The 26,698-nt window shown below is 45.1% G+C and overlaps 1 protein-coding gene across 9 annotated transcripts in view; it reads left to right on the top strand.

Annotated features, from left to right (window-relative positions):
* Positions 1-26,698, top strand: part of ITPR2 (inositol 1,4,5-trisphosphate receptor type 2) — a 4,412,221-nt gene that overhangs the window by 2,370,608 nt on the left and 2,014,915 nt on the right. For all 9 annotated transcript variants that reach the window (XM_069628470.1, XM_069628469.1, XM_069628465.1 and 6 more), the window contains 2 exons: positions 1,957-2,014; positions 21,273-21,438. In XM_069628470.1, coding sequence (XP_069484571.1) covers positions 1,957-2,014; positions 21,273-21,438 — 224 coding nt within the window. The remainder of the gene's footprint in view (positions 1-1,956; positions 2,015-21,272; positions 21,439-26,698) is intronic.

Genomic DNA, 26,698 nt, shown 5'->3' with positions numbered 1-26,698 from the left:
CAGGGGCTTGTCACTTGGCACTTTGGTTACATGCTGCCTTTTAAGGGAGATGCAGAATATTGCTTAAGGTGTTTGTGAAATTAGGATCCTGACAGGCCCTTTATTATACACACCCAGCGATTGAAGAATACTTCTCATTTTACTAGTAGAAACTGTACTGTAAGCAGAAAGGTAGCACAGTTTACCAATATTAGATGGTAGATGACAATCTACCAGAAAAAAAACTAGCTGTGCCTTTTCATCCCAGAGCTCTGGCTCGTGTGTGCATGCATGAGACTTACTGATTTGAAGAGGGTGGTCTGGCCTTGTATAGGGTTGGTCTGGCAAGCTTGGGGGAGCTTCATCAATCAAATAGATCCACCTGAGGCAGAGAATCAATTCCCGAATGTTCAATCCTGCACAAGCGAGAGTAATCATACACACTACATGTGTGTATGACCCCAGAGAATCATTCCCCAAGGTTAGGGGGAAATGACATATAAAATAATTCCCAAAGATCTAACAGTTTGGGTGTTTGGAGAAGGAGACCGTGCATGTTTGGAGGTGGCTGAAGGAACACGATGCTGGAGACAGAGAGGAGATTGTAGCGGATAGAGCAGGAGCAGACTGTAAGAGCTAAGGATTAGGCGACAATAGGAGGAGCAAAGTTGGTGGTATTGGATATAAGAGCTAAGGAGAAGAAGCGTCAAAGCGAGTGGTGGAGAGAGTAAGGCCTATGGATTACAAGTTGATCTGAGGAGGTGGGGATGAGAGGAATAGCGGAGGAGGCAGTGAAGAGAAGTGTAGAGGAATGTGGTTAAGCCAGGAGGATGAGGAGATCAGAATAATATCAATGGAGAATCTGATGAAAGGGGAAGTTGGAGAGAATGAGAGGTCTGAGGGAACCCATAAGAAACTAGTGGAATATCATTCCTATGGGATGTGTTAGTGATGTGGAAGGAGGCACAAGCATGTGACGATGCATCAAGGAGGTTTAGTAGGAGCTAGGTCATAGGTAGAGGGGAGGGCAGATACCAGAAAGAGGACCCATAGGAACAAGCTGATGTCAGAGTGGTGAGGAGAATAGGCTGTCGGCTACAGGACTAAGGGCCCTGGACAGGGAGGTGGACCGGAGGAGGCTAAACACCAGCCTGTTGAACCTGCAAACTGTCCTCACTTTTAGTGGCGATTTTGGGTGCTGTGGACTCCCTGGCCCACAACGGCGAGAATAAATTAGAACAACCAAAAAGGCACAGCAGGCCTGTAAACCACTCCTTGGTGCAAGAGACTGTGAGTGACATTAGGGAGAGACTTTTAAAAGACATTCAATTGAACTTAAAGTAGTTGGAGCAACTTGAGAAATTGTAACTCTTATCCATTGCTTGAATAATCAGTTTTTCCCATTCTTTGTGAAACAGCCCAATTATACACTTGTTTTAAGCGGCACATTATCTTCATCTTCTTTGTAGTAACTACTTGACTGGATTGGAATGTGTGACGGCAGTTTCCACAAAGATCTATGGAGTGGGTGCTTAACTTGCTGAGCTATTTGACAGGCATACCAGAGCAACTACTTTTCAGGAGCAGCATTGCGTGTTGTAATAGAAAAGTATTGCCTTTTGAATTGTGCTATGGAGAAAATGTGAACTATGCTTTAAAAGAATCAACACTAATGACAGATTTCACTTTAGCCTTCAGTATGTGTTGAACTGAGATCGTTTTTGTGGACATGGTAATCCTAGTAAAAACGGAATGCGCATGTTCTATATTGTGGATTTAGTTCACTGTCCGTGAACACTTTTTGCCCATTATGTTTTCATCTAAAAGTGTTTGCTTAGATTGAGAAATTACGTTTCAAGGAAGATAGAGTACCCAAATGTTGCATTTACAATATTGTTTGATTTATAAAACGGAAAACCTTAATTCAAACTTGTGAATGATATTGCTGATTTTGCAAATATATTTTAATTTTCACAGTTAATGTTCCTGATATTGATGAAATTGCTCTGCAGGCAGAAACTATGTTTGCTGGAAGGTACAGTATTTTTTCATTAAAATGTTTTTTATTCCTCTTTTAAAGACTTTGTAGTTTGAGAAATTCCCTAAAAAGAAGATGTCAGTTGCCGGTCGCAGATTCCTGAACCTATGTCTGCTATTGGCTAAACAAAGTATCCTACAAAAGTAGAAATGCAGATCTCCTTGCACGGCAGAATCATGGTTTTCTGATGTATTATGGGCTAATGATATAGAAGAAAGAAATATACGCTCTTCTCTAGGAGTAGTACACCTAAAGAGATATGGCAGGATCTCTGGAGATAGTTACAGAACTTGGCAAGAGAAGATGATGATTCTGATTCATGATGTGATGAAAAAACATAAGCAGAATCGTACACATACGTCCCATCCCCTTTCCTTCACCCTGTATGGCGTCCCTTGCTATGGACGGGAACAGAACCTTTTTTCACAAGAAAAATAACACTTTTCCTTTATACGCGGGGCGCAGCCCTGGGAGCAGGCGTTCCGCTTACCCTGCCCACCTGAGCCACACCTCAGTCCTTTTTTCCACGTCGACGGGAATGGACCACTTTCACCAGCGCTCCTGGGTGAGGCCTCAAGCCTTGAAATTCCATGCACTTTCCCTAATCCTTTCTTTTTCAAATGTTCAGGTTGGGAACACCATCAACCAGTGCCCTAGTCTGTCCCTGGCGCATTTCGACCGCGGCTGGCTTCAGCAGGTGCCCGTCGTGCGAAGGTTTCTTCCCCACATCAGCTTGCAGAGTTTGCGAGATTCAGACTCTGGTGGCTTCCGCGCCCCACACTACGTTTCATCGGGACAAGGTCATGCTCCATGCGCACCTCAGATTCCTACCAAAAGTGGTCTCCTCTTTCCACATTAATGAAAAGATCATGCTGCCCACTTTCTTTCCAAATCCCAAGGAAGATGCCGAAAAGGCTCTCCACTGTTTAGATGTCAGAAGGACTTTAAAATTCTTGACAGGACCAAGGCCTTTCGCAAGACTGATACCTTATTTGTCACATTTGGAGGCTCAAGGCCTGATAAAAAGCGTCCAAGTCATCAATAGCTAGATGGATGACGGCTGCCATCCAAGAGGCATACAAGGTTCAGCACAAAGATTCACTAAGGGGCAAGCACACTCACGCTATAACAGCCAAGGCAGCGACAGCTGCCTTCCAACGTCACATACTGTGGCAAGTCATTAGCAGAGCTGTCACATAGGCCACTCCATTGGCCTTCTGCAAGCACTAGTGTCTGGACACCAGCGCCAGGGCTGACGCAGCATTTGCCCAGGCTGTCCTTTGTAATCTGTTTGCATAGAGTATCAACCTCTCCTCCCAGGGTGTTCTCATCAGTTGTAGTTGCCCATACAGGAAGGAAGAGTGAGGGGCATAGGAAGAATTAAGTGTTACTCACTGAAGTGACTAACGTACTCCTAGTCCATAGTGCTCTTTCCTCCATACGTCCCACCATCCTTCCCCCTAAAAAAAGACCAGCGACGCTGAACAGTTGAATACATCCGACACGTCAAAGGGGACTGAGGTGTGTTGCCGGTGGGCGGAATTAGGGGAGCGCATGCTCCCAGGGCCGTGCCCCTGTGTGTATACATTTAAAGGGAAAGTGGTAATTTTCTGGTGAAAAAAGGTTCTGTTCTCGTCCCTAGTGAGGGACGCCCATATAGGATGAGGTGAGCAGTCATTTTTTCGAATGCAATATTTTCGAAAGTCATAATATCGAAAATATTTATTCGAAAAACAATAATGTTGAAAATACAAAATGTTGAATTTTTTTCTACTTTTTTTTCGAAAAAAAATAATAATACATGCAATATATAAAGAACATTAAGGATATACAAGGTACGTATTTATATTTATTTTATTAAGCATATGTAATTTAATATTGAAACATTCAAAATAGTATTACAATATTTATAATATGTTTCTAATTATTTCATTTAAAAAACTCTTTATTTTAAGTTTAACTAACAATAAATATTAAATAATAAATAGGTAGAATGCTTTCCTGCTGTTGAACATTCATTATAACTATATTCGATTAGATGGCGCTATTGCATTAGAAATGTACATATACATATTGATGTTATTTGTTATTTGTTGTTGTTTTGTATGTACGTTACGTACACTACGTGAGTGCACGTAAGCGTCACCGCCATTTTTAAAGTTCATTCCGAAACCGTTCCCGTTGCGTTCGGGTCTCCGTTTCTCTGTGCATGGATTTTGTGGATTAGTTTTTTTTTCACTGGATTTTTTTGGGACCCAATGGCTTTTTTCCTTCCGGATTTCATGGATGTTATGGGTTTTTTGGTTCTATGCACTTTTCTCTTGGATTGTGTTTTTTTTTCGGGATGTTTTTGGATTTGCACTTTTTCTTCTGTGCTGGATTTCACTGTTTTATACTGCGGATTTGGATTTTTCTTCGTTTTTTTGGGGGGGATTTTCCTACGGACTGTCTTTTGGAGTTTGGGATTTATGGAGTTTGCAAGTTGGTGTATTTGGATACGCTTGTGTGTTGATATGTTGGAGCGATGATGCTACGAAAACCTAAGTACTTTTAACATTTTAAGTTAAATGCTACTGAATCCAGGTAGTTTTCCTTATTTTGTTCATCAAAATCGTGTACTAGTTGTTCAAGTTTTTGTTCGTAATCTCTGTATTTCTTTCTTTTCGTTTCTGCGTTTGCTAATGATATTGTTTGTGAAAGTCGAAATGCCTGGTGTGTTTGCTCATTTTGTAACTCCTTTAAAAAATTCCAAAAGTTTGGGTTTTTGGTATTGAACTTTTTGTTTATTCGGCTATGCCATCCTTCTAATGCATTGTTTGTTCTTGGTTTCCCCTCTAATGTTGCTTAGTAACAATTCCATAGTTTTATATTAAATTTGGGTTTGACTCAGTTGCTGGAAGTTTGTAGCAGTTGAAAATATTATTATTTTTTCATTGTTTATTTCTATGGTTGCATGGTGGAAATTGTCTCCTTTTGTAGTTACTTTAAACACTTCTGGTATTGTCACTTCATTGTATATTGTTGGTGCCAGTGGCAGATTTTCTTTTTGTTGTTTTTTCTGGTTTACCGTACGCTGCATTAGTTTTTCTCCTGGCATTTGTGCCCGTAACTTGTCACATACAGTTGCAATAACCGAACCACTTACTTCACCTTGTTTTCTACTGCCTTGCGTTTCAGTTCGTGAAGTGTTTTTTTTATTATAATATTTGTTTTATCCGGCAGATGGTTATGTTCGCCTTTTATCTTTATGTTAGAAGCCTCAGTTATTGCCCTTGCGTTACATTTTGTCTTGCCATACTCAGTACACTTCCAATATGTGCGTTCTTTTTTTTCTGCCTCTCGATAGTAAATATATCCATTGTAAACCATCTGTTTTCCTCCTTTTTGTGAAGCTATATACTCCACTTTGTCTGCCATTTTTTAGTCTAAAACAAAGAAGAAAAGACACTGTTTTAATATTCCTGTCACACATTTATTTATAGTAAGATATTTCAATAGTAGTTACATGTTAGTTATGTTAATAGTACCTGTTTTAGCCTGAAGTAACTGTATACAATTCACTGTACTCCGCTCTGACGTTGGGTTCTGTCAGGTAATGACGGTTTTTCGCAACCGTCATCTGTTCCTCTGTATTTAGGCAATGTTCTTTACTCGTGGTTGTCACCTATTTGCTTAACTCTTTCTATTCTTCATTTCGTGGGGGTTTCGTATGTGTTAGATACGAGGGGAAGGGGGCAGGGGGTGATTACGGGGTGTTGGTGAGGGAGGGTTGGGGGAACCCCCCCATGTAAAGGGTACTATTGATGACACTTTCCATGTGTATATTATCATTGTTGGTCGACTTTTTTTTCAACATTTATTTTTCGAAAAAATGACTTTTTCTATTATATGTATATGTTTTCGATTTATTTCTTTTCAACATTTTTTTTCGACATTTTTGTATTTCGACATTATTTTTTCGATATTATGACTATAAACCATAGGATGAAGGAAAGGAGACTGTGGACTAGGAGTATGTTTTTTACTCAGTGAGTAACACTTCATTTTTACTGCGTTTACTGGTTTGAAGGTTTATGTTACAAAATACTATCTTGCATTGTATGCCATAAATGTACGAATCCTCTGAGTGTTTAAATATTAAACAAATAAAATTTAAAAAATGATACTAAAGGCACCGATTAAAGGAGAAGAAGATGAACCTTTCTTTTCTGAGTTTTGCGTACCTCTAAACATCCCTTTGTTGTAATTTGGTCCTTTTTGTTTCATCTAACAGCCTCCACCCTTCCTCTCCAAATGTTCCATCGTATTCTCACTAGAGGGACATGGGCACAGTTCACTAATTCTGCAAAAATCTTTGGATGAAAGCTCCTGACATTTGTATCCTCTCCCCCAATGCTTCATGGTCCCTGCAGAACACGTTTGTTTTACTGCACTTGGACTAGGAGAAATGCCGGCAGGCCTAGTACGCGGTTTATAGTGACTTTTTCAAATGTTACATTTTCGAATGCCTTTTTCTCGACACAAATATGCCAAAAAAACATTCGAATTTTTATTTTATTTTTTTATTTGGGGGGGGGGGGGTTCCCCCCCCCCAAATAAAAGCAACAGGAGCCACCGGAGCAAGAGGCCGACGACCAGTGCGTGTTAGGGAAGCCACTCAGAAAGTAGGGCTGTCTGGGCGGGCTGCTCAGGAATAACAAAGCGCTGCATGAATGAAAGGTTCAAACCCAGATGAGGTATGCTATATTGAATACCGAACTGAATGAAAGTTTAAAATCAACGCTATTCAATGCTGAACTGAATGAAAGTTTGAAACAAAGCTGAACTAGGCATCTTGAATACCGAACTGAATGAAAAGATGAAACAACACTAAACGGTACATATTGAATATCGAATTGTGTTGCCAAAGTCATTGTGAACCAAACCAAGAAGGAGCACTGTAACTAAGCTGGTGACGCAGACCAAAAGGAGGGTCAGGTTGACCTGTAGTTAAGTTGAACTTCGAAAGACTGAAACAAACGTTGCTCGCTACGTTGAAGTCTTAGGGAAGGGAACCCTGAGACTTGATGAATGATGTCTTGAGGACAGGACCCCAAGTACCTTTTTGTTTGACTGTGTTACTTGGAACTTGGGCAAGGGATCCCAGAGAATTGTGTGGACCTGTATTGCCTTGAACTTGGGGAAGGGAACCTCAAGGTTTTGTGGAACTGTTTTGAGCTTGAGAAAGGGAATTTTAAACCTTTAGTGGAACTTTCTTGAACTTGGTGAGGGGAGCTGAAGAGGAAGATAAGAGCTTGAAGAAGATCAGAATTTTGTGTTGATCACCATCCAAGATCAGATTGCTTTTTGGATAGATTTAATAAGACTCTCAAAACCATAATCCGAAAGTTAATTGAGCAGGATGGTAAGAACTAGGATTAAATGATACCCCGGGCCTTGTTTGCAGTGCGGAAGACCCCCCAGGCCTCAACAGGTTTTTCCCTGTTTGAACTCCTTTATGGACGACAACCGCAGGATGTTCTGGATATGAGAGAGAGAGAGAGGATGCCCCAATTCCAGTCTCCCAAACTGCAAACAGATTGAGAAAACCCATGATGGCTGTAAAATCTTTAGTCCAGACTCACATTATTAAAGCACAGGAGCAACAAAATACCTGTTATGATAAAAAGGTTTTGTTGAGATCCTCTTCCATAGGTCAGAAGGTGCTGGTGCTGTTGTTTACTTCCGAAAATAGACTAGTTTCCAAGTGACATGGGCCATACGAAGTACTGGAACAAATGGGTCCCTGTAATTAGAATATCTCTCAACCCAGGTTTACCACATAAACGTATTGAAGAAATGGAAGAAGAATCCATCAGAGCCCCAGGCTATAATATTATCCTCTCTTTTACCAGAAGATACAGAAAACACTGCCTTAATTTCATCTCACCTCAGTAACAATCAAAAACAAGATCTATGTGACCTTATCAGGCAGTTTACTGATATGTTTCGTGAGGAGCCTGGAAGAATAAAGGATATTTCTCCAGCATGGGGTCTGGCATGGATTCACATGCTCATGAATATTCCCTGTTGTCAGGCTGGAAATCTTCGGTAAAAGAAAAAATAATTTTGCTTACGCTTGACAACTGCATTCCTCCTCTAAACCAATCATTTTCCTCTGGGTCATAGTGCCCCCATCCAATGACAGTTTCCCTAAGCTCCACCCCTGGTGTCTAACTTCAGATTTCTACTGCACGCTTCAGTGTTGGGAGTCCTCTTCTTGCTCTCTGAGCTATTTTTCATTCTTCGTGTTTTTGCCAAATTTTGAGATATTGTTTGACCGATTTCGTTTCATCGTTCGACCGGAGGTCAGTTACCGGCAGCAGGACCCGCTGTCAGCGAAGATTATGCAGCAACGCAGATCTTGCATCGAGTTTCGAGAAGGCCCAGGCATGAGCCTACTTTGCGCTATTCCGCCATGACTGAGCAGAAGAGGTGCCTCTTCAAACTCTGCGCGAAATGTGGTTTGTGGAATGTGTACATAGAACACCAACACCATAAATGTCTGTATTGCCTGCATTCGGACCATGATGCAGAGGGATGCAATGTTTGCCAGGGTTTTTTGAAGAAAACGAAGAAGGATTGCTACAGGACGCTGGCAGCGTGGCTAAAGTCGGGCAAGGCCTCTGACTCTGCTTCTGGGCATGGTCATGCTTCCCCAGGACCAGTCGATACGACGAGCGTACTCCCTCAGAAAAGAGATTGAGATCCTTTGAGGACGCACCGCCCTCGGGGGTCCAAAGAAGGCCAGGTTCCACAACACAGATACCGCTGTGTTCGCCGTGGCTGTGGGTCCCAGCCTGCCACCACGACGTGAACCAGCAGCTGCAGCACCGACTAAAAGACGAGCAAGGGGGTCAACTCCCCTAGTAGCTTCGCTCCAGAATTCTCTGGAGAAGGGAAAATGTAAGGTCCCTTCTGCTGACCCTAAGAATGGTGCGGGTCCACCTGCTGCCACAGAAACCGGTGCAGATTTATACGAGCTCCGAAGAGGGCAACGATAATCTGCCCGAGGACTACTATTTGGACCATGAAGGGGGTCAGGGTCCCGTGTTCATAGGGGGGTCCCCACGGGGTGAACCAGATTCCCCCCACACCATAGGAGACATGTCAGTGCAGACTCTTACCACTCACTCCAGCTGCTGGGGAACTGTTGGGTGCAGATGAACCCCACAGGGCCTCTCCCCAGATGAGGTCAGCTCTGTTCATGATGTCCAGGGCCTCAAACCTTTGTCATCTGGTGCCTGAAGAGACGAAAAAAGGCAGGATTGCTTTATCAATGACGAGAGTCCAGACGGAAGACCATCATGTCTGTCCCCCTGTTAGACGATATCTGGGAAGAGGGCTAGGCCATAATGAAGAACCCAAGCACCGCTCCTCCTAATCGGATAGACTTGAGAAGAAATACAGGGTACCAGAATCGGCCCCCAAGTGCCTGAGGTCCCAGTCTTCACCCGACTCTGTGGTCTCAGCCTCAGTTCGAAAGTGCTCGGCGAACCCGTTGTCCTTGGTCATGGTCCCTCCGGACCAAGAAGGGAAGAAGGTGGACTAGATGGGAAAGAGGATCATCTGTACTGCGGCCTCCACTGTTAAGGCCGCTAATGCCCTGGCCATTCTGTCTTGCTATGAGCGGGAGCTATGGTATAAGTTGGGCCCTACCCTCGACTTCTTACCTGAGGACAATATATTGGAAACTCTGGCCCTGTTCCAAGAGGGGCAGGTGGCCTCGTACCACGCCATTATGGTGGCAGTGAACATTGCAGATACAGGTTTCTTCCAAATGGTCACCGGTGTGTCTCTTTGCCGACAGGGATGACTGAAAGCTACCAACTTCAGACAGGACGTTCAGTCCAAAGTGTTACACATGTCATTTGATGGAGAGAACTTCTTTGGTAAGACCATCGACGAGTCTCTGCAAATTATCAAGATTGACACAGAGACGACCTGTTCACTGGGGACCGTACAGCAACGTCGATCGTTGTCCTTTTATTCATCGAGAGAAAAGTCTGGCAGGCCCTCCAAGGAGTATAATACCCCTAATCGAGAGGTGTACACAGGTCGCTCACATGCATACGGCAGCAGAGGACAGCGTCAGCGCCACCCACAGGTCACGTCTCCAGCTCCAAAACGGGCCTGAACCGTCAATGGACTCAGGCCCCCACTTGTGCACCTAATTGGGAGGCCTGCTGTCGAAGTTTGTCAGCACGTGGAAGACTATCACCACCGACAGATGGGTGCTGGACGTTCTCAAACAGGGGCACCCTTTGGAGTTCCAACGCAGGTGTATTTGTATGCCTCCTGTGGCTCAACAAAAACCACATGGTGCAGCTGCTACAGGAGTTGCACGCCATGTTAAAGAAGGGGCTGATAGAGCCCCTCCCACAGCACCTCTTGGGGAGGGGAGCTGAAGAAGATGCTAAGAGCTGGAAGAAGCTCAGAACTTTGTGTTGATCACCATTTCGTTTATGATTGACATCCCTACACATTGTTTAGTTTTAGTTGTGAGGGCAAGGATAGGTTTTGGACAAAGACAGACTTGTAAATTGAACTCTTTGACTCAGACTTTCCTTTTTTCGTTCAGGTGGGGAAATCCCACCTTAGGATAGGGCAAGTTAGGCCTTCTACCATCCTGACATTTTAGTTAATAAATCCTTTTGTTTTGAACCTTTCATCTGTTGTCTGTGTCGTACTTCATGATGCCTTCACAATGGGGAGTTCTCAAAAAATGTGATGGTAAAGGCTGCTACCTAAACCAGTAACTGCTTGTGGGCAAACTATAGGCATCTCATACTACTGTCATAAAGCTGGTAAAGTACCAGGTCATGCTTAAATTACCCCCTTTGGCCTCCCATTTAAGCACGTGTACATGATCCAGAATTCACTGCAGGGGTCAGTGAGCAAGGTGCTTCTATGAGCTGTAGACTCTGGCATGGAGACTTTCATAGTTCTTTTGTATTTTTATAGGAATCTGAACAGGGTTGGAAGGGGTATCAACTTGATATGATACAGCTGCGTGATTGAACGCCTTCTCTAGGCAATTCTTTGCAGGGGCTCCTCAGACTCCATCTGAGTGACCTTTCCCTACTTCTTTTAAAAGTAGCATTTAAACCATCTATTACATTATCTTCTACAGCAGGCTGGTATTGGCTTCCATACCTAAATGTAACATGTTCCTCTGTATTTTGTGATCCATGTGGACACCAGCCTGCTCAATGAAGATTATATAATGCAGGAAGATTGTGAAGGCACATTGGTTTTAGCCTTACTGTTCTAAAGTTGAAATGCCGGGGATTACTTTATCTCCAAATTTCATTAACTGACAATACTGTCCCACCGAACAATAGAAACATGCCATACAATCTGTTATTTTAACTCTCTGATCTGCATCAGATAATCTTTTCAATTGAATGTTTGACCCCCACTCCGTAGCAGGGATCTCCAGATGTTTTGGACAGAAACTCGCAGCAGACCCTGCTAGCTTTGTCAATGGTGGGGGAATATGGGAGGCGTAGTCTAAAACATGTAGACAAACAGGTTGCAAGCTCTTGCCCATAACGTAGTTGTAGGTATTGCAATATACAACTCAATGAACTCGTAAGAAGCATATCTCCACGATTTTAACTTTTGGCTTGGTACATTTTGTAAGAAAAGCTTATTATGCACATCTAATCGTCATATTGGGCTAGTTGCATTTACATTTCAATGTATCAATTGGAAATGCAAGTTTGAAATTGAATTACGCTGACTTTCAATATAATATATATCTCCAAGAAAATCATGCTTGTGGCCTATTCTTCTCCAACAATAAATAATACTTTGGCAATCATCAACACAACTCCGGTCTGAGAATACATTTGTGCTCCGATTCTAAAGATGTATATTTGGAGGCAGAGGCTTCATTATGCTGGCCATGGCAGTCATTAAGAAATTGCCAATTGAACTTAAATCTTACAGAAGTATTGAAAAACAAAACCAAAGATTGCTTTTCTCAATAGTTCACTCATCTGCACCAATGGATTTTAAGAACCACATCATATTCAATGGCGATCAGAGCCCAAATACCTCTGGTTTATTGCCATTAAGGTGGGATTCTTTGTTTAGTCTCTATATTGCATATTTATGAACTGCTTTAATGCCAATGATGCACTTATTGTTTTGCTTCCACACTGTACACAAAACCAGCTGCAAGTTGATGAGAGTATGTGGCGTGCTAACCAAAGACCATCCTGAAAGATGAGAGACACTGTTTCTTATAGTTCGGAAATATCATGCACTGAGGACATTTAAGCACTTCTATTGCATCTAGTAGCTGGGTCTCCAAGATGCTGTGGCCCAACAGAGATGAGCAGAAGCGGGTCCAAAAATATCCATGGAATTAGACAGGATGCCTAGCAACAACCACTGCCCTACCGCAAAGCCTGACACTCTCGAGCTGCAAACACCAGTCAATTGCCATCCACAAGACCAGATCTGCTAAAGCTTCTTCTGCTTTCCCAAACCTATCCCATACTACACCTAAATGTGGTAACTGTGCCTACTAGTACAGCGCCTCATGCTCGGACCTTACCCGTAGACCTAGTTACCTCCAGCTTTCCATCAACAGGCTCAACCCAGAGTACCACGTCTGCAGGTGGATCCCCCCACCATTTGGCAGAGATCCCCAATGCTTGTACCTCCCATTTGCCCCGCTACTCCTCCCATGCCTTTACCCACTCCCTTGCTACCCAGTCTCGCACCAGGGCCATCATCACACAGACCTTCTACTCCTGGCATGACCTTCCTATCCAGTAAGCAATGCCTAGAGCCCCACAAGATGTACATTACTTCTATCACTTGCTTGCCTGCCAAGCACAGCACACATGACTACCACCACAGTCCTCACGGGCCTACCTTTGAGGTCGAACCCCATTTTCTGCTGCCCCAGCCCAACTGGCAGCCCCTGCTTGGCTAAGGGGACTTGCCCAAACCACTTCAACCCAAGCCCTACTATCAGTAGTTGCTCGCCTACCAAACCGGATCCTGCATGCCACTGGCCTGGGCTCCTTAACCTCAACCATCACCACCCCCTCTCTGCAGCCTCATTCGACTCCCGTTTCCTGTTCACTAGACTCTCATGTCACCTGCCCATACTGCGGCAACCACTGCCTAACAAAGGCCTCTCGCAGCCATGTGTGGGAGTGGGACCCCTCTGGCTATTTACACTCCAGGCTAGAACTCTTCACCTGATACCTTCAAGCTCACTGTCTCCTCATTAGGGGACTTCAGGCATGCAAGAATTAACTCTTGCACCAGCTGCCCTGATATTCCGCCCATTAGTGAAAAGCAACAGGCCTTTAGCCCTGCTGTCCCTTGGCCTCCAATAAAGCATATGGAAACACTTAATTGTGCACAAATGTACGCTCATTTGGAGCACATGCTATCGATGTCCACAACATTATACTAGACTACAATCTTGACATCCTCGCCACTACAGAATCCTGGCTCCACAGAGCCTGAGGCCTATTCCTTTCTCTATCTATGCCTCCCAACAATACCATCCTTAGGGCAGACCACACAGATGCCATGGTAGGAGACATTGCTCTTGTCACAAAATCCTCTCTTATGATCAGATCTATTTCCCCCACCCCTGGGTATGAAATGCTGCTTCTTAAGCTCACCACCACTCCCCAATCTACCTACAATCTGCTTCTAATGGCCCTAGCCGCCCACACATGACATCGGCCTCCTGGTTACTCCTCCCCAGAAACCAACTACTAAATGTATTATTTTTGGGGACTTCAATCTAGGCTTTAATGACGCGTCTGACCCCAAAGCTATTGCACTGGCACAAGCACTAGAAGACATTACTTAACCCAATTAATCTCCTCCCCTACTCACATCAAAGGGCACATTCTGGACTGGATGCTCTCAGCCAATGCCGCTATTGACATTTCCTCCATCAACCCAGTTCCCTGGTCATACCACTCCCTCATAGAGTTTAATTTCTCACTCACTAAACCCTTCATCGCTCCCCTGCCCATACTGAGCCCAATTATGGTCCGTAACACCAGCAAACGAACACATGAGGTGCTCAAGCCCACACTCCTATTATCGCTTAACACATGTTCCATGTCTAGCAATAAGAATTCCCAGGATTTAGCCAACCACAACCACCACTGCCTCCTCCACGCCATGGATCAGCACACACCCATCAAAGCCAACATTCCCAAACCTTACAAACCAAACAACATCTGGTTTACTGAGGAACTTAACACTGTATGAAGAAATAAAACACATACACCAAGCCCCTATTCAATCACCTCCTAGACTCCCTGGGGATCATTTACACCAACTTTCAAGATGATACTGAAATACTCATCCCTATCTCAGGGGACCACTCCTGTGACAGTGCCACTATTAATAGGCTGTACAGCACCATACAAAATTGGTTGCCCTCCCATAACCCCTGGTTCAATCATGTCTTAACTATCTGAAAACCGCATTAGTATTAAGGATAGAGACTGGGGACTGAGTGGTGTGAATATTGGCTGCTATTTAAGGTCAAGAAGACAAAGGGGATAGATACATTCTATTTTTCCCTGCCTACCTGTGGCACTATCCCCAGTCGGCGCGGGTGTGCCGCTTATCTAATAGTGGATAGATTAAGGAAAGAGGAAATATATTCTCGTTTTTCTTTTTTCTTGCGACTTCAGTACCAGTTTGTTTCATACATGATCGTATTCAAGACAGAAATTGCCATAGACACTTCAGTAGCAAACCTAGCTATATTCCAACTCCTGCAGAACAAAGTCTTGTGCGCCGCCCTAGGCCTAAAACACTGAGCACATTTCAGCAACCAGACAAGAGGCTCACTGGCTGCCCATCAAAGCTTGCATCGACTTTAAAACTCAAACTATTGCCCACCAATGCATCTACAAGGAGGCTCCCCTCTACCTCAACAACAGAGTTGCCCAGAATCACCTAATGCGCTCATTAAGATCCAGTACCAGCATTTCACTGCACACCCCGCGCTTCAAAAACAAGCAAGCTGGAAACAAACACTCTTTCGCTGCCTTCAAAAAGCTTATAAACACCTGGCTGTTTGACAAATATGACTAATACCTGTATCAAATGTCCCTGTTAACTCTCGCTCAGTACCAAACACTGTGATACACCAGGGATTAGGCGTTAAACAAATGTCATAAATAAATACATCCATTCTTACTGCAAGAATCTCATTATGCAGTAGCTAGGGCAGGAATACGCTGAGTGAAGGTAGCAAGAGTAACAGTCGGCATTAGTACCACAATCCTTGATAGACCCAGGAACAGTAACATATGAGGTAACAAAATGGACAGAATGCTAGTCAATTAGAGGCTGGAAGGTGGGAGTAATGTTTCTCTGCAAGCTTAATACAAGATTGGCAGATGATGGCTGTGGGAGTGAAGAACAGACACTGAGGAGTGCATGGCTCAAGGAGTTGTGGATTACTTCATTGCCTTACATTTCAGCTTTGTTGTGTGATTTTGCAAGTGTGTCATCACTCCCTGCCTCCATAGAACAAAAGAATCTACAGACATCTGACTATGCTTTTGTGGCTTCTCAATAGCTTATGCCATAGAAATGCTGTGACTTCTCTTGGCATCCTGTATTGACATTCGGTGAGCATGCATGTCTCCATGCCATCATTAATTCATGGTAAGGTAGGCGCAGAAGCTAATTCCATAGCTGATGTGCTGAGAATTACCATGATTCTCAGGATTCATAAAATCAAGTGCCACCGTTTCCGGCAACCCGTGATTCCGGAATCACTGCATGAATACTTGTTGTCGGGCACGTGCATTCCGGCATGCCGTAAACGGCAGTTCCGGCATCACAGAAACACCATCAAAATACCCAAAAACTGACAACACCGTCGTCCTCGGTGCCGGTACCTCCAAACCCAGCATCACGGTCCTGGATCCACCGGCACCGGTAACAGTGTGCTGCACCTAGAGTCCATTGAAAGGGTGAGTGCTGCAGAGGCTGGAGCCGGGACACCTGAAGAGGCCGGTGAGTACACATAACCCCAATGTAATATCAACCTCCCTGGCCACCCTGCACTTACCAGTGTACCAACATATCACAGAAATGGTAATTGCATCGTCCACAGCCCCAAAAACACCCTGCATGCCCCCCCACCCTCAATTGTGCAACAATTTGGGTGCATAAATAGACATACACTCTGACCACCAAAATATGACCCATCCCAGTCATACACATGGAACCCAGCACCGGCATCCTGTACTGCCAATTGAATATGCATCAGCTCCTACACATACACTCATCACCCTGCCACAGCGTACTGCATGTGCGCCCACCGTGCTTCCCCACGCACAAATTGACAGCCGTGCTAAGCCCCATCTGAGCATAAATGCACAACTGTCCTGTAACTGCTACAGGCAGCAAGCTCATGATGACCCCATCTATACAACAACCCTCCCCACCCCAGCATCCCACAATGTGAATGTCCCCCACTCTCCCCATAACACTGTACCCAGTAATTGGCAGTACACCACAACAGTATCCCCAGCGCACTACTCTACCATGTACAAACATCACACATCCTTCCGCTCAGTACGCATAACACAAGCATGTGCGCACCATGCCATGTACCACGCCATGTCACCGACACAGCACAGCCACGACCAACATAATGCATGCATCTCTGCTTCATCAATCCACACTGTTCACTGACAACCTGCCTTTCCGACTCCCTCAGACACATCATCTGACAATGAAGTGGCCTCGGCAAGCACCTCAAGGGGCACCAGCCACCACCGCCGCAGGACACCATTACCACCACCCCCACCCAGGACACCACAGCCTCCACTGGCACAAGTGCCACAATCAGCACAGCTGCGCCCATCCTGGCAGTACCTACCATTACTGTCAGCACAGCTGCGCCCACCCCGGCAGTACCTACCATCATTGTCAGCACAGCAGCGCCCTTCCCAGCAGCACTCACCATCACTGTCAGCACAGCTCCGCCCATCCCGGCAGCACCTACCATCACTGTCCGCACAGCTGTGCCCATCAAGCCAGCACCTACCATGACTGTCAGCACAGCTGCGCCCTTCCCGGCAGCACCTACCATCACTTTCAGCACAGTTGTACCCCTCCCGCCAGCACCAGCTGTGCCCATCTATCAAGTGCAGAGGACATAGCTGAAGATCATGGAGTGGATACAGGGGAGATCAGCCATCACAGCAGCTATGAGCCATTAGTATTCAGCCCCATGGACCCAATGAGCCCTCAGCGCCCACTGTTCCCCAGTGTCAGGGAAATGGATGGCAGACTCCGACACATCAAGGAACGTCAGGATACCTTAACTGCCGTAGTGTAGCAGCACCTCCAGCAGGTACAGTTGATGCGGGAGAGTGTCCATGCCAGTGGGCGGCGAAATGCATGTGCCCTTGGACGTTGCACAACTGTCATTGTCCAGATGGCCAGAAGGGTACGCAAGGGCAATAGTGTCATGTCTTCTATTGCCGAGACAATGGCAATGTGCCTTCGGGCCTTCATCGACCAACTGCACACTGAGCTGGCCCACAAACCATCCACAAGTTTCACACCTGCAAGTTCTGTGCCCAGCAGCCCAAAGCGAAGTTCAATGCATCTGTCCACCTCTGCACACAGTCGCACGACAGATAGCAAAAGGGGATGCAAATAGGCCCACTACAGACATGTGCCCTGTATGTGTCTTCTGCAAGGACTACTTGTACAACATGACAGGAGTTGTGGAGCGATAGGTGGGGAGGAGGAGTGGGGAGGGATAGTTGGGGAGGAGAGTGGTGAGGGATAGTTGGGGGGGAGTGGGGATGGATAGTTGTGGAGGGGGAGTGGGAAGGGATAGTTTTGGTAGTTAATGTAGTTCCACATTTGTCATTCATTCATGTATATACATTACACTTGGTGATGCATTAAAATTATGACTGAACATTAATTTTTAGTGTGACTGAGGGATTTATTTCCTGTACAGTGCTGAGTGCGTTATCTGTTGTAGGCCATGTGCTCTTGTGATGTGCTCAGAAATAGTGGGTAATCAGTGCATTTCATGCCTTACGGCCATCACCGGGATCCCTGTGATGTGCCAGTGGCAGTTCCTCATCACTGTCGTTCTCATCTTCCACATCAGGTGGGTACATGTCCATGTCCAGGGTCAGTGGTATGTTGCGCCTGATACACATGTTGTGCAACAGGGCACAGGCTAGGACTATCTTGCCCACCTTCACAGGGCTGTACATCATTCCCCCCCCCCTTTCTGCTCAGGCACCTGAACCTTGCCTTTAACATGCCAAATGTCTGCTCAATCATACAACGTGTCCTGATGTGAGCATGGTTGTATCCCTGCTCGTACTGGTTCTTCGGTTGCCTCACAGGGGTCAGCATCACCTGCACGGGAGGGACAAAAAAGAGGGAAAATCATTGTGGGGCCTGCATCATGTTGGTACTTATTACATGCAAATTGCAGAGGATGTAGCATATGTCATAGATGTGCAGGGTAACATGCACATTGTCAGTGGGAATTGATGTCTGTGCATTGTATCAACAGTTTTGCGTAGTTTCAGGGTTATCTTACGGATTTCTGTCTGCATTCATCAATGTCAATGTAATGACACAGGCAAACGGAAAGTTTGGCTTGTCCAGCTGTAAGTGTGCCAGTAGCACAACCAGGTGGCTTGTTTCTGGGTCTGCAAAATAGAAATCTGCCTGATACAGCCCGACGGGTCAGACCTTGGTAGGCAGAGCTATCACAGGTAATAACGTTTCTTAACGTGAAAAAAAAGAATTTGCTATATTTAGAGATTGAGTACATGCGTGGCATACTGATGTGCTTCATGGCAGTGGTTGACGAGCATCAATAAATCAGGGAAAATTATGGATGTGGATGCATACACAGAGGGGTACGATAGAAGGAATTGATTTGATTGGGAAGGGGATGACAGCCTAATGATTGCCAAGCAGCCAATATGCTTCGTCACTATGCGTGGTGAATGGGTGTTTTGCTGTCACTTTTCCATGACCGATTCACACCCACCTTGACCTACGACCCTTTCACTACGACACACACAAATCAGACTAATGTGTGTTCTGATTTTGTTTCGATTTGCATGTCGTATGATGGTCATATCCCCCATCCATTGATATGTCTAGCTATTTCATTGCCATTCTGGTCACATGCATATGTGTATGTGCACTTGGAACAGGCAGGGCACCTGGCTACATGGTATGGGGTATGCTAGTGGTTTGGAGGCAGTGTGTTGTGGTGCATTTGAATGATTAGTCTGTGCTGCAGATGGTGTGGGTTGTGTCCCGTGTGTTTTTGCAGGGTTTGGGGACATTTGTGTGCTGCATTCTGGTACCTGTAGTGCTTTGTATGTTGCAGTCCAGCTTTGATGGTATTATGCATGCACATGCTCCGTCTGTCCATTTGACACACGTGAGGAATGGCCTTCATCTCAGGCATGCTATTTATGTGTCGGACATTGCATTGCACACATGCACTGCAGATAGTTGTGACACCCCCACCCCCAATACCACAGTGCTCATGCTATGATCATTACACTCACCCAAATGTCAGATACGCTGGGGTGTATTATACCCCCCCCCAATTCCACATTGCACATGCTTTGATCATTACACTCACCCAACAGCCAGGTACACTCTCCGATGTGACGTGCCATGTACCCAGGCCGCGTGGAGTTAGTTTCACAGCACCATGGAATCGTGGGTTGATCCTGGAAATATTGCACAGCAATGGGTGATGAGGTGGTGTGCATCACACACTATCTGCACATTGAGGGAGTGGTATAGTTTATGGTTCCTGTACTCAACAGCATGCCTGGACACCCGCTCCACATGCGTGCAGTCCAATCCACCAATCACATTGCGCATGCCGGCAAGGTCATGGAATGCTACTTTCGTGGCATTAACCTGGTCAGGTGTTCTGGGTAGACCTATGTGATCACACACATGCCGCAGCAGGGCATCAATGACCTGAAAGAGGACCCGTGAAAAACATGGTTGCGATAGCCCATGCAGTTCACCCACAGTGTGTTGGTATGTGCCGGTGGCAGGGAAGTGTAGCACAGACACTACCTTGAGCAAGGAGCGGATGGCAGTACGGATCTGGATGAGGCTGGCGAGGTCATCGTGGATGAGGTCCACTATGAATGTGATGGTGTCCCTGTCTAGCCGGTACAGGGTGTGGATTTGGTTTGGCTGAGGTTGAAGGGTGTGGCCCTTATGCATGGCTGCCTGCGGGGGGTAACCTGCTGGCCATTGTTATTTTACATGGCCTTCATTCTCCTCCTGCATATCCGCCGCCTCTTCTGCATCTCTGCCTCTTCAAGTTGTATCCCTGCATGCTGGGCCTCCGGCTCTATTACTGCTACTGCTGCTGCAGCAAGCATGGTAGTGATGGGAGTGGTCCTTCTGTGCTTTTGCAGTGATCATGGTTGCCACCTGGGCTGATTCGGTCCACCTGTGACCGGTTTCTGCACACCTGACACTGTTTAACGCTTGGTCTGTGATACTGGTGTTTCCGGTGCTGTCATCACGGTGCTACCGCCACTTTCATCCCGGTGTTTACATTTACATACTACTTGAATGTGAACATACTACCCATATGCCAGTGTCTCAGGCACGGCCGACACGTTATTCCACAGATTCCATTCATAGTGCTGTCGGACACGGTAGGTCACTTGCAGTGACAGTGTTAGCAGCATTGCGACTCGGATTATGCCAGTCTGGGAAAAGGTGCCGCTATTTCCAGACCGGCATACTTGTAATGAGGCCCTATGTTCATGCTCTCTTCTTAAAAATAACTTAAATGTCAAACATATGGTTTCTGTTTACAATTGCGAGTGTTTAGGTATTGCTATAGACATGGATTTTCAACAAAGGCAGCTGTTTTCCCAAACTCTAAAAATGTAATCAACTCTTAACAAGTTCTCAACAAGGGCTTTCCAAACTGGTGTAGTTCTGCTTTCAAAACATTTGCAGATTTTATATTTATTTAATTGCAAATTACTTGTTCATACTATACTTTCTAGTGCAAATGCCAGATTGAGAGAGGTGTGTAGGTTCATAGAAATGTTGGGTGCTGCACAACAAGATCTGTTATTGTGATGTGCTGTATCCTGCGATGGACACCTGAGGACTGTCACCTGACTTTCATATTCTTGTTTTCCAGTAAAGAGAAGAATCCTGTGGAGCTTGATGATGAGGGAGGCCGGACATTTCTGCGTGTCCTTATTCATCTCATCATGCATGACTACCCACCTTTACTTTCTGGGGCTCTTCATTTGCTGTTTAAGCACTTCAGCCAAAGAGCAGAAGTTCTTCAGGCATTTAAGCAAGTAAGCGCAAAGCAAGTATATGAATGTGAACGCCATCGTGTCTTCATTTTTTATCTCTGGATCCGACATGGCTGTGCTGCTTTTAGGAAAGATCAAAAGATAACATTTTAACAAAGCCACTGTTGTGCCTGATGACTTGTCACCTTGGTTACTCGAAAGGGTGTACTAAACTACACATCAATGGGAAAAGCATTTGGAAGCTAGAATTTTGTTAACGCATGTTACTTTGTGCCACATATTTTAACCATTGAAGCAGGAGACTGACTGTAGTGAGAGGGGTTGGGACAGGATTTTAGTGTAATCCAGGGGTCTGCAACTTGCAGATGTTTTGGACTATGACTCCCATGATCCCATACCATTGCCTATGCTCGCTAGTGATGATGGCAATTGTAGTCCACAAAATCTGGAGACCTAAAGGTTGTGGACCCTTGACAGTTTTGATGAAGTGTTTAAACCGCACTTCATGGTCCTGAAAGTGGAGGGTGTCGCAGGCTTACATGGGAGCAAGAAGGAAGGAAGAAAAGACTATACACTTGAGTTGAACACCTTCATTTTGTGTTTAGCTAGGAAAGGACCTACTAAAAGTAGAATAACATTTTAGAGTAGGGGTGACCACTGTAGATCAAGCTCTTCGTCTCCATTTGAGTGCTGAGGCCTTTTTTTGCATTCATGGACCTGGTTACCTCATTTGACAAGGTAAATAGGGAGATATTGTGGGCAGTGCTCAGGTCCATGAATTGTGCAGCAGAGATATTGATAGTATTACAGGCAGTCCATAGGGGTAACCAGGCTTGTGTGCACCATGGGGAATTGGGCCAATGTACAGACTTTTTAAATGTAAAACTGTGGGTTCGCCAGGGTTGTGTGCTGGCCTCAGTTCTTTTTGCTCTTTATATCAATGGTTTGTATAAGGCCTGGTGGATTCTAATGCTGACTGGGTGGGTGGCAGGGCCTTTCCAATGTTGGCTTATGCCAACGATTCCATTGTTATAGCCCACACTCCCAAGGCGCTCCAAAAGCTGATCAATGTTTATACTAAATTTATGAATGAACGCCTTGGATCTTAAGATAAATACTGCTAAATCTGCAGTTATGGCCTGCACAAGAGGAAGAAAGGGTGTGAAAATGAACCAGATGATGAGCAACAGATCCCTTATACCGAGGGTTCAGGAATTTTATTATTTAGGTATATAGTTCTCATCAATGGTTACAGGACAGCCCACATACATAAACAGAAAACTAGGATGAGCCAATCTCTGGGCGAGTATCTTGTTTTATGGCCATGTGTTAAGGCCAACTTCTTTTGTATGATTTGAAATGTCTATGAAGTGCAGACCAAGGCAGCAGTGAATTATGGGGTCTCACTACAGGGTCATGCGAGCATGTCAGTTACAGATATTGGAGAATATGTTTTTCAAAAAACTTTTAGGTCTTTTGGGCCTGGCTCCCAATTTTGTTGTGCATGTAGAATTTGGTGTCGGATTTCTGGAAGACGTTTGGCGATTGTCACTGCTTCTCCATTGGTTTGCAATTGGTCCAATCTGAATGTAGCTGTAACCCAATTTATTATTAAAACACTCTTAACTAGAGAAGATTGGCATAACATTCCTTGGCTATTTCATATTAGTAATTAGCTGTCACAGATGAATGCTTTGGCACTTTCTCCTCCCTGTAACTTACTGATGTACGGACAAACGAACACCTATAAGATAACCTGTGTTCTATTAGTTACGGAACACAAGACGTCTAGACAAATCTTGATTAATGCCAACAGATTGCTTGCAGCTGTTAGTAGCGTTTATTACTTACAGCAATATCTTGTTTTGACCAACAGAAAATCAGACCATTGTCCGATTACCCAAGCCCATTTTTACAGCTTATTGGTGAGAGAGAGAGCTATCCCAGCTCAACGGAAAGGCTTAATGGATGTGTCCAGCTGTCCATTATGTGGGACAGCAGGGGAGGATCTTTTACATTTTGTGATATTCTGCCCCACATACACACATATTAGACAGCCCACACACTCCTTCCCATGCTCAGACAACTGAATTTTAGCCACTGCCGCCCAGCTTTATACTACCTCCTTTCAGCCGATTCGCTGTATGTGGCTTGGGAATTATTAACTTTTCTTAAAAAGAGTATGAAGGTGAGAAAAGATATTGCTGATGTCTGAGGTGGAGTTGAGGTGACTCCCGTTGGCCTTGCATGGTATATACTTTTATATGGTGATGTTAAATTATTACTATTTTAATTTTGACGTAGTGTGTATTTATTTCTCCTTAAACGAAAAACGAAATAATGAGAATGATAATGAGAAATGATAATGAGATAATGAGAAATGGGATTTCGCCAAAAGAGATATTCTGAATGTTGTATTTGTATTTATTCGAAGAACAGTGGTGTACATTTTGATCAGAAATTACTTACAATAACACATTTAAAGATGGTGAATGCATTCCCAAGAAGGATGTCTGTACAATAGCATGAAGATGAGGACAAGTAGTGAGTCCGGGGGCATGGCTTGTGGCCGATGGAGTATGTCGGCTTTCCGGAAGGCACCTGCCAGAATTTGCATGATCCGTCATATCAACTAATTACAAGCTGCAGAGATTGCTTACAAATGGTGGGAATCAGTGCATGAACGACTTGGCTGCATGGAGCGAAGAGACGGAGAGTGCTAGATTGCCTTTTGAAAAGATAGTTGAATTGAAAATCGGAGAACAATGGAGGCATCTGAAATGAAAATGGCGCCCACCGGACAAAGAAAGTAGACGGGTCCGGAGATGGGCCAAAGAGGATTGGAAGGTCGGGAGTGCCCAGGTGAGGGACAGCGTCGGAGAAGGCCAAGTGAGGGACGGCTGGCGGGTGGCGCTCGTAGACCTGAATCTGGTCCCGGGACTGAGAGCAGGAGAGAGGAGGAGCCACTGCCCAAGGGAAACAGTGAAAAGGGAGCAGGAGCGAGGAGTCGGTAGCGAACGCACCTGGTGGACATGGCGGCTGCTGCGAGGCAGGGCCTGTGTGCCCCCTGGAGTGGGTCAGTTTCTCCCGCAGCTGAAAACTAATGGAGAGCTGGATACTGAAGCACAAGGCGGCCGCAGCAAAAAAAGGAGCCAGAAGTCTACGCCTCCACAGAAGGATAAGGCACCTTGAGTGCAGTGAAATACACGGATTATCCAGCCGGGACTCCGTGATAGAAGCAGAGGTGAATGGATAAGTGTAAAGATGGGTCCTGGCCAAAGATGACTCTGACATCCTGGAATGTACCTGTGTACCAGTGACTCCTTCAATAGGTTCCTTGTACATTACATCAGGTACAAAAGGTCATGTACACGTAAGTTAAGGGCAACATGCACTGGCATCCTCTCTCAGGGGGGTCTACATCTCCAACTGACTCTCACAGATCACCACTCATACATCAATATTCTCTCAGGCTGCATTCTATGTCACTCACTCCAACATTCCATGCATTCTACTCAGGGTCCAGGGGAAGCTTAGTCACTACATATCTCCCCCACTTAATAATATCAAACAACACCTACCAGCAAAAGACACACTCACAAACACACACCATCCAATGCAAGTGCATCTCTTACCTCAAAACAGGAACACTCTACACACACACACACAAACCCTAAGACCGTCCTCACCCTGTGGGACAATTACTTCTCGAAACAATGTCTCTCCCCTTTTCTACACAGTAAAGAAGAGATACCATCAACATCAACAAAGATACCCTTCAATACTTCTCAACATTATCAGCCATCCCAGCCCTTCTAGAAGTTTTCTCATCTCATAGCACACAACATCACATCATTCACCCGGCTCCCTCACAAACCTCTCCATACCACAACTCACTGGCTGTACACACCACATTGTCCATTCAACCAGGCTGGATATTCCGAATACCTGGATAGCCACCACCACAACACTCAGTGTCACCATCCCACATGTGCCCGTGTTGAAAAACACCTTCTACACACAACTACAGGGAGCTCTTCATAACACCACTCACCGCATCATACAACTATTCATCATACCACAGGACATAAGTCAACAATTTTCTTCACTAACACTTCAACATGTCATACAATTTCAATAACTTTGCATGTCTAACAACAAGTTCTATTCTTAAACATCCAAGTTCTCTACCATGAATAAAAGTCCCACCTATAAAAGCAAAATCATTAGTGTAGCAAGATTTCACAAATCACGTTTCTGAACTCCATTTACTGCAAAACTAACCAGTCCACACTGCCTATTAATCTTTAAAGTCCATCTGTGGGAAAAAAAATGTTAAACATCACTTTTACTATTAACTCATTGTTAAGTCAAGTTGGAGAGAGATCTGCTGAGAGGCGGTGCTTTGTTGTCGCTCCGAGCGGGCCCGCTGAATAAAGACCTAAAACCAAACTCACTGCATCTGGGTTGGTCTTTACACATACTGTACATTCCTAATAGAGGCTACGACTCCCAAACTCATCCAGTGCACACATAATCAGTTGCACTCACCATCTCATCACATTCATCATCGAATATCTACAGGCCTCACATCACTACTACTATAACAACTAATAACCCTAACCAAAACAAATAAACCAATTTGAGGCCGATTCATGGAATAATTAGCGCGGCGCAAGTGGCCAAAAACGTGCGAATCGCAGTGGAATAGCGAAAATCACAGTGCAAGTGCGAAAATCGCACGAAAAGCAGCGCACGTCGATTCATGGAAGGCCGTGCGCGAGAAAACCATCGGATGTGCGATAAAAAAGTGCGCGGCGCACGTTGGCGCACAGGCCATCTAACTGTGTGCGCCAGGTTACAGCGAAAATCGCACAGGCCACAGCGAAAATCGCACATAGCGCGGCGCACGCAACAAAAGTAGGCGGAACACGGGGCGTAACACTCGGAATGGGGAACAACTTGCCAAAATGTGGGTGTCACGGGGGAAGTACAGGGTACAAGTGCGCGGAACGCCCACAAGCTCGCCTACAACACGTATTCATGGAATAGAATAGGGCAAAAAAGCTCAAACCAGCGCACAGGCACAAACACGACCACCACAAGAAAGCAGGCGGTAGCGTCTCTGCGCCTGGAAGAAATGTGCGCCAAAAGGTGCGCCAAAAAATAGCACCTATATACTGCCATGATGAATGTCCCATACTGTGGCCCTCCAGGACAAATGACGTGCAAAGGGGTACCCACAAACACGAACACCCGCTGACAAAAAATACGTGTGCGTGTATACCGGGGTGCGCGGGAA

This window comes from Ambystoma mexicanum, chromosome 12 (assembly GCF_040938575.1).
Source record: "Ambystoma mexicanum isolate Mex_15411 chromosome 12, UKY_AmexF1_1, whole genome shotgun sequence".
Taxonomy (NCBI): Eukaryota; Metazoa; Chordata; class Amphibia; order Caudata; family Ambystomatidae; genus Ambystoma; species Ambystoma mexicanum.
This window is presented reverse-complemented; position numbering and strand designations above follow the sequence as displayed.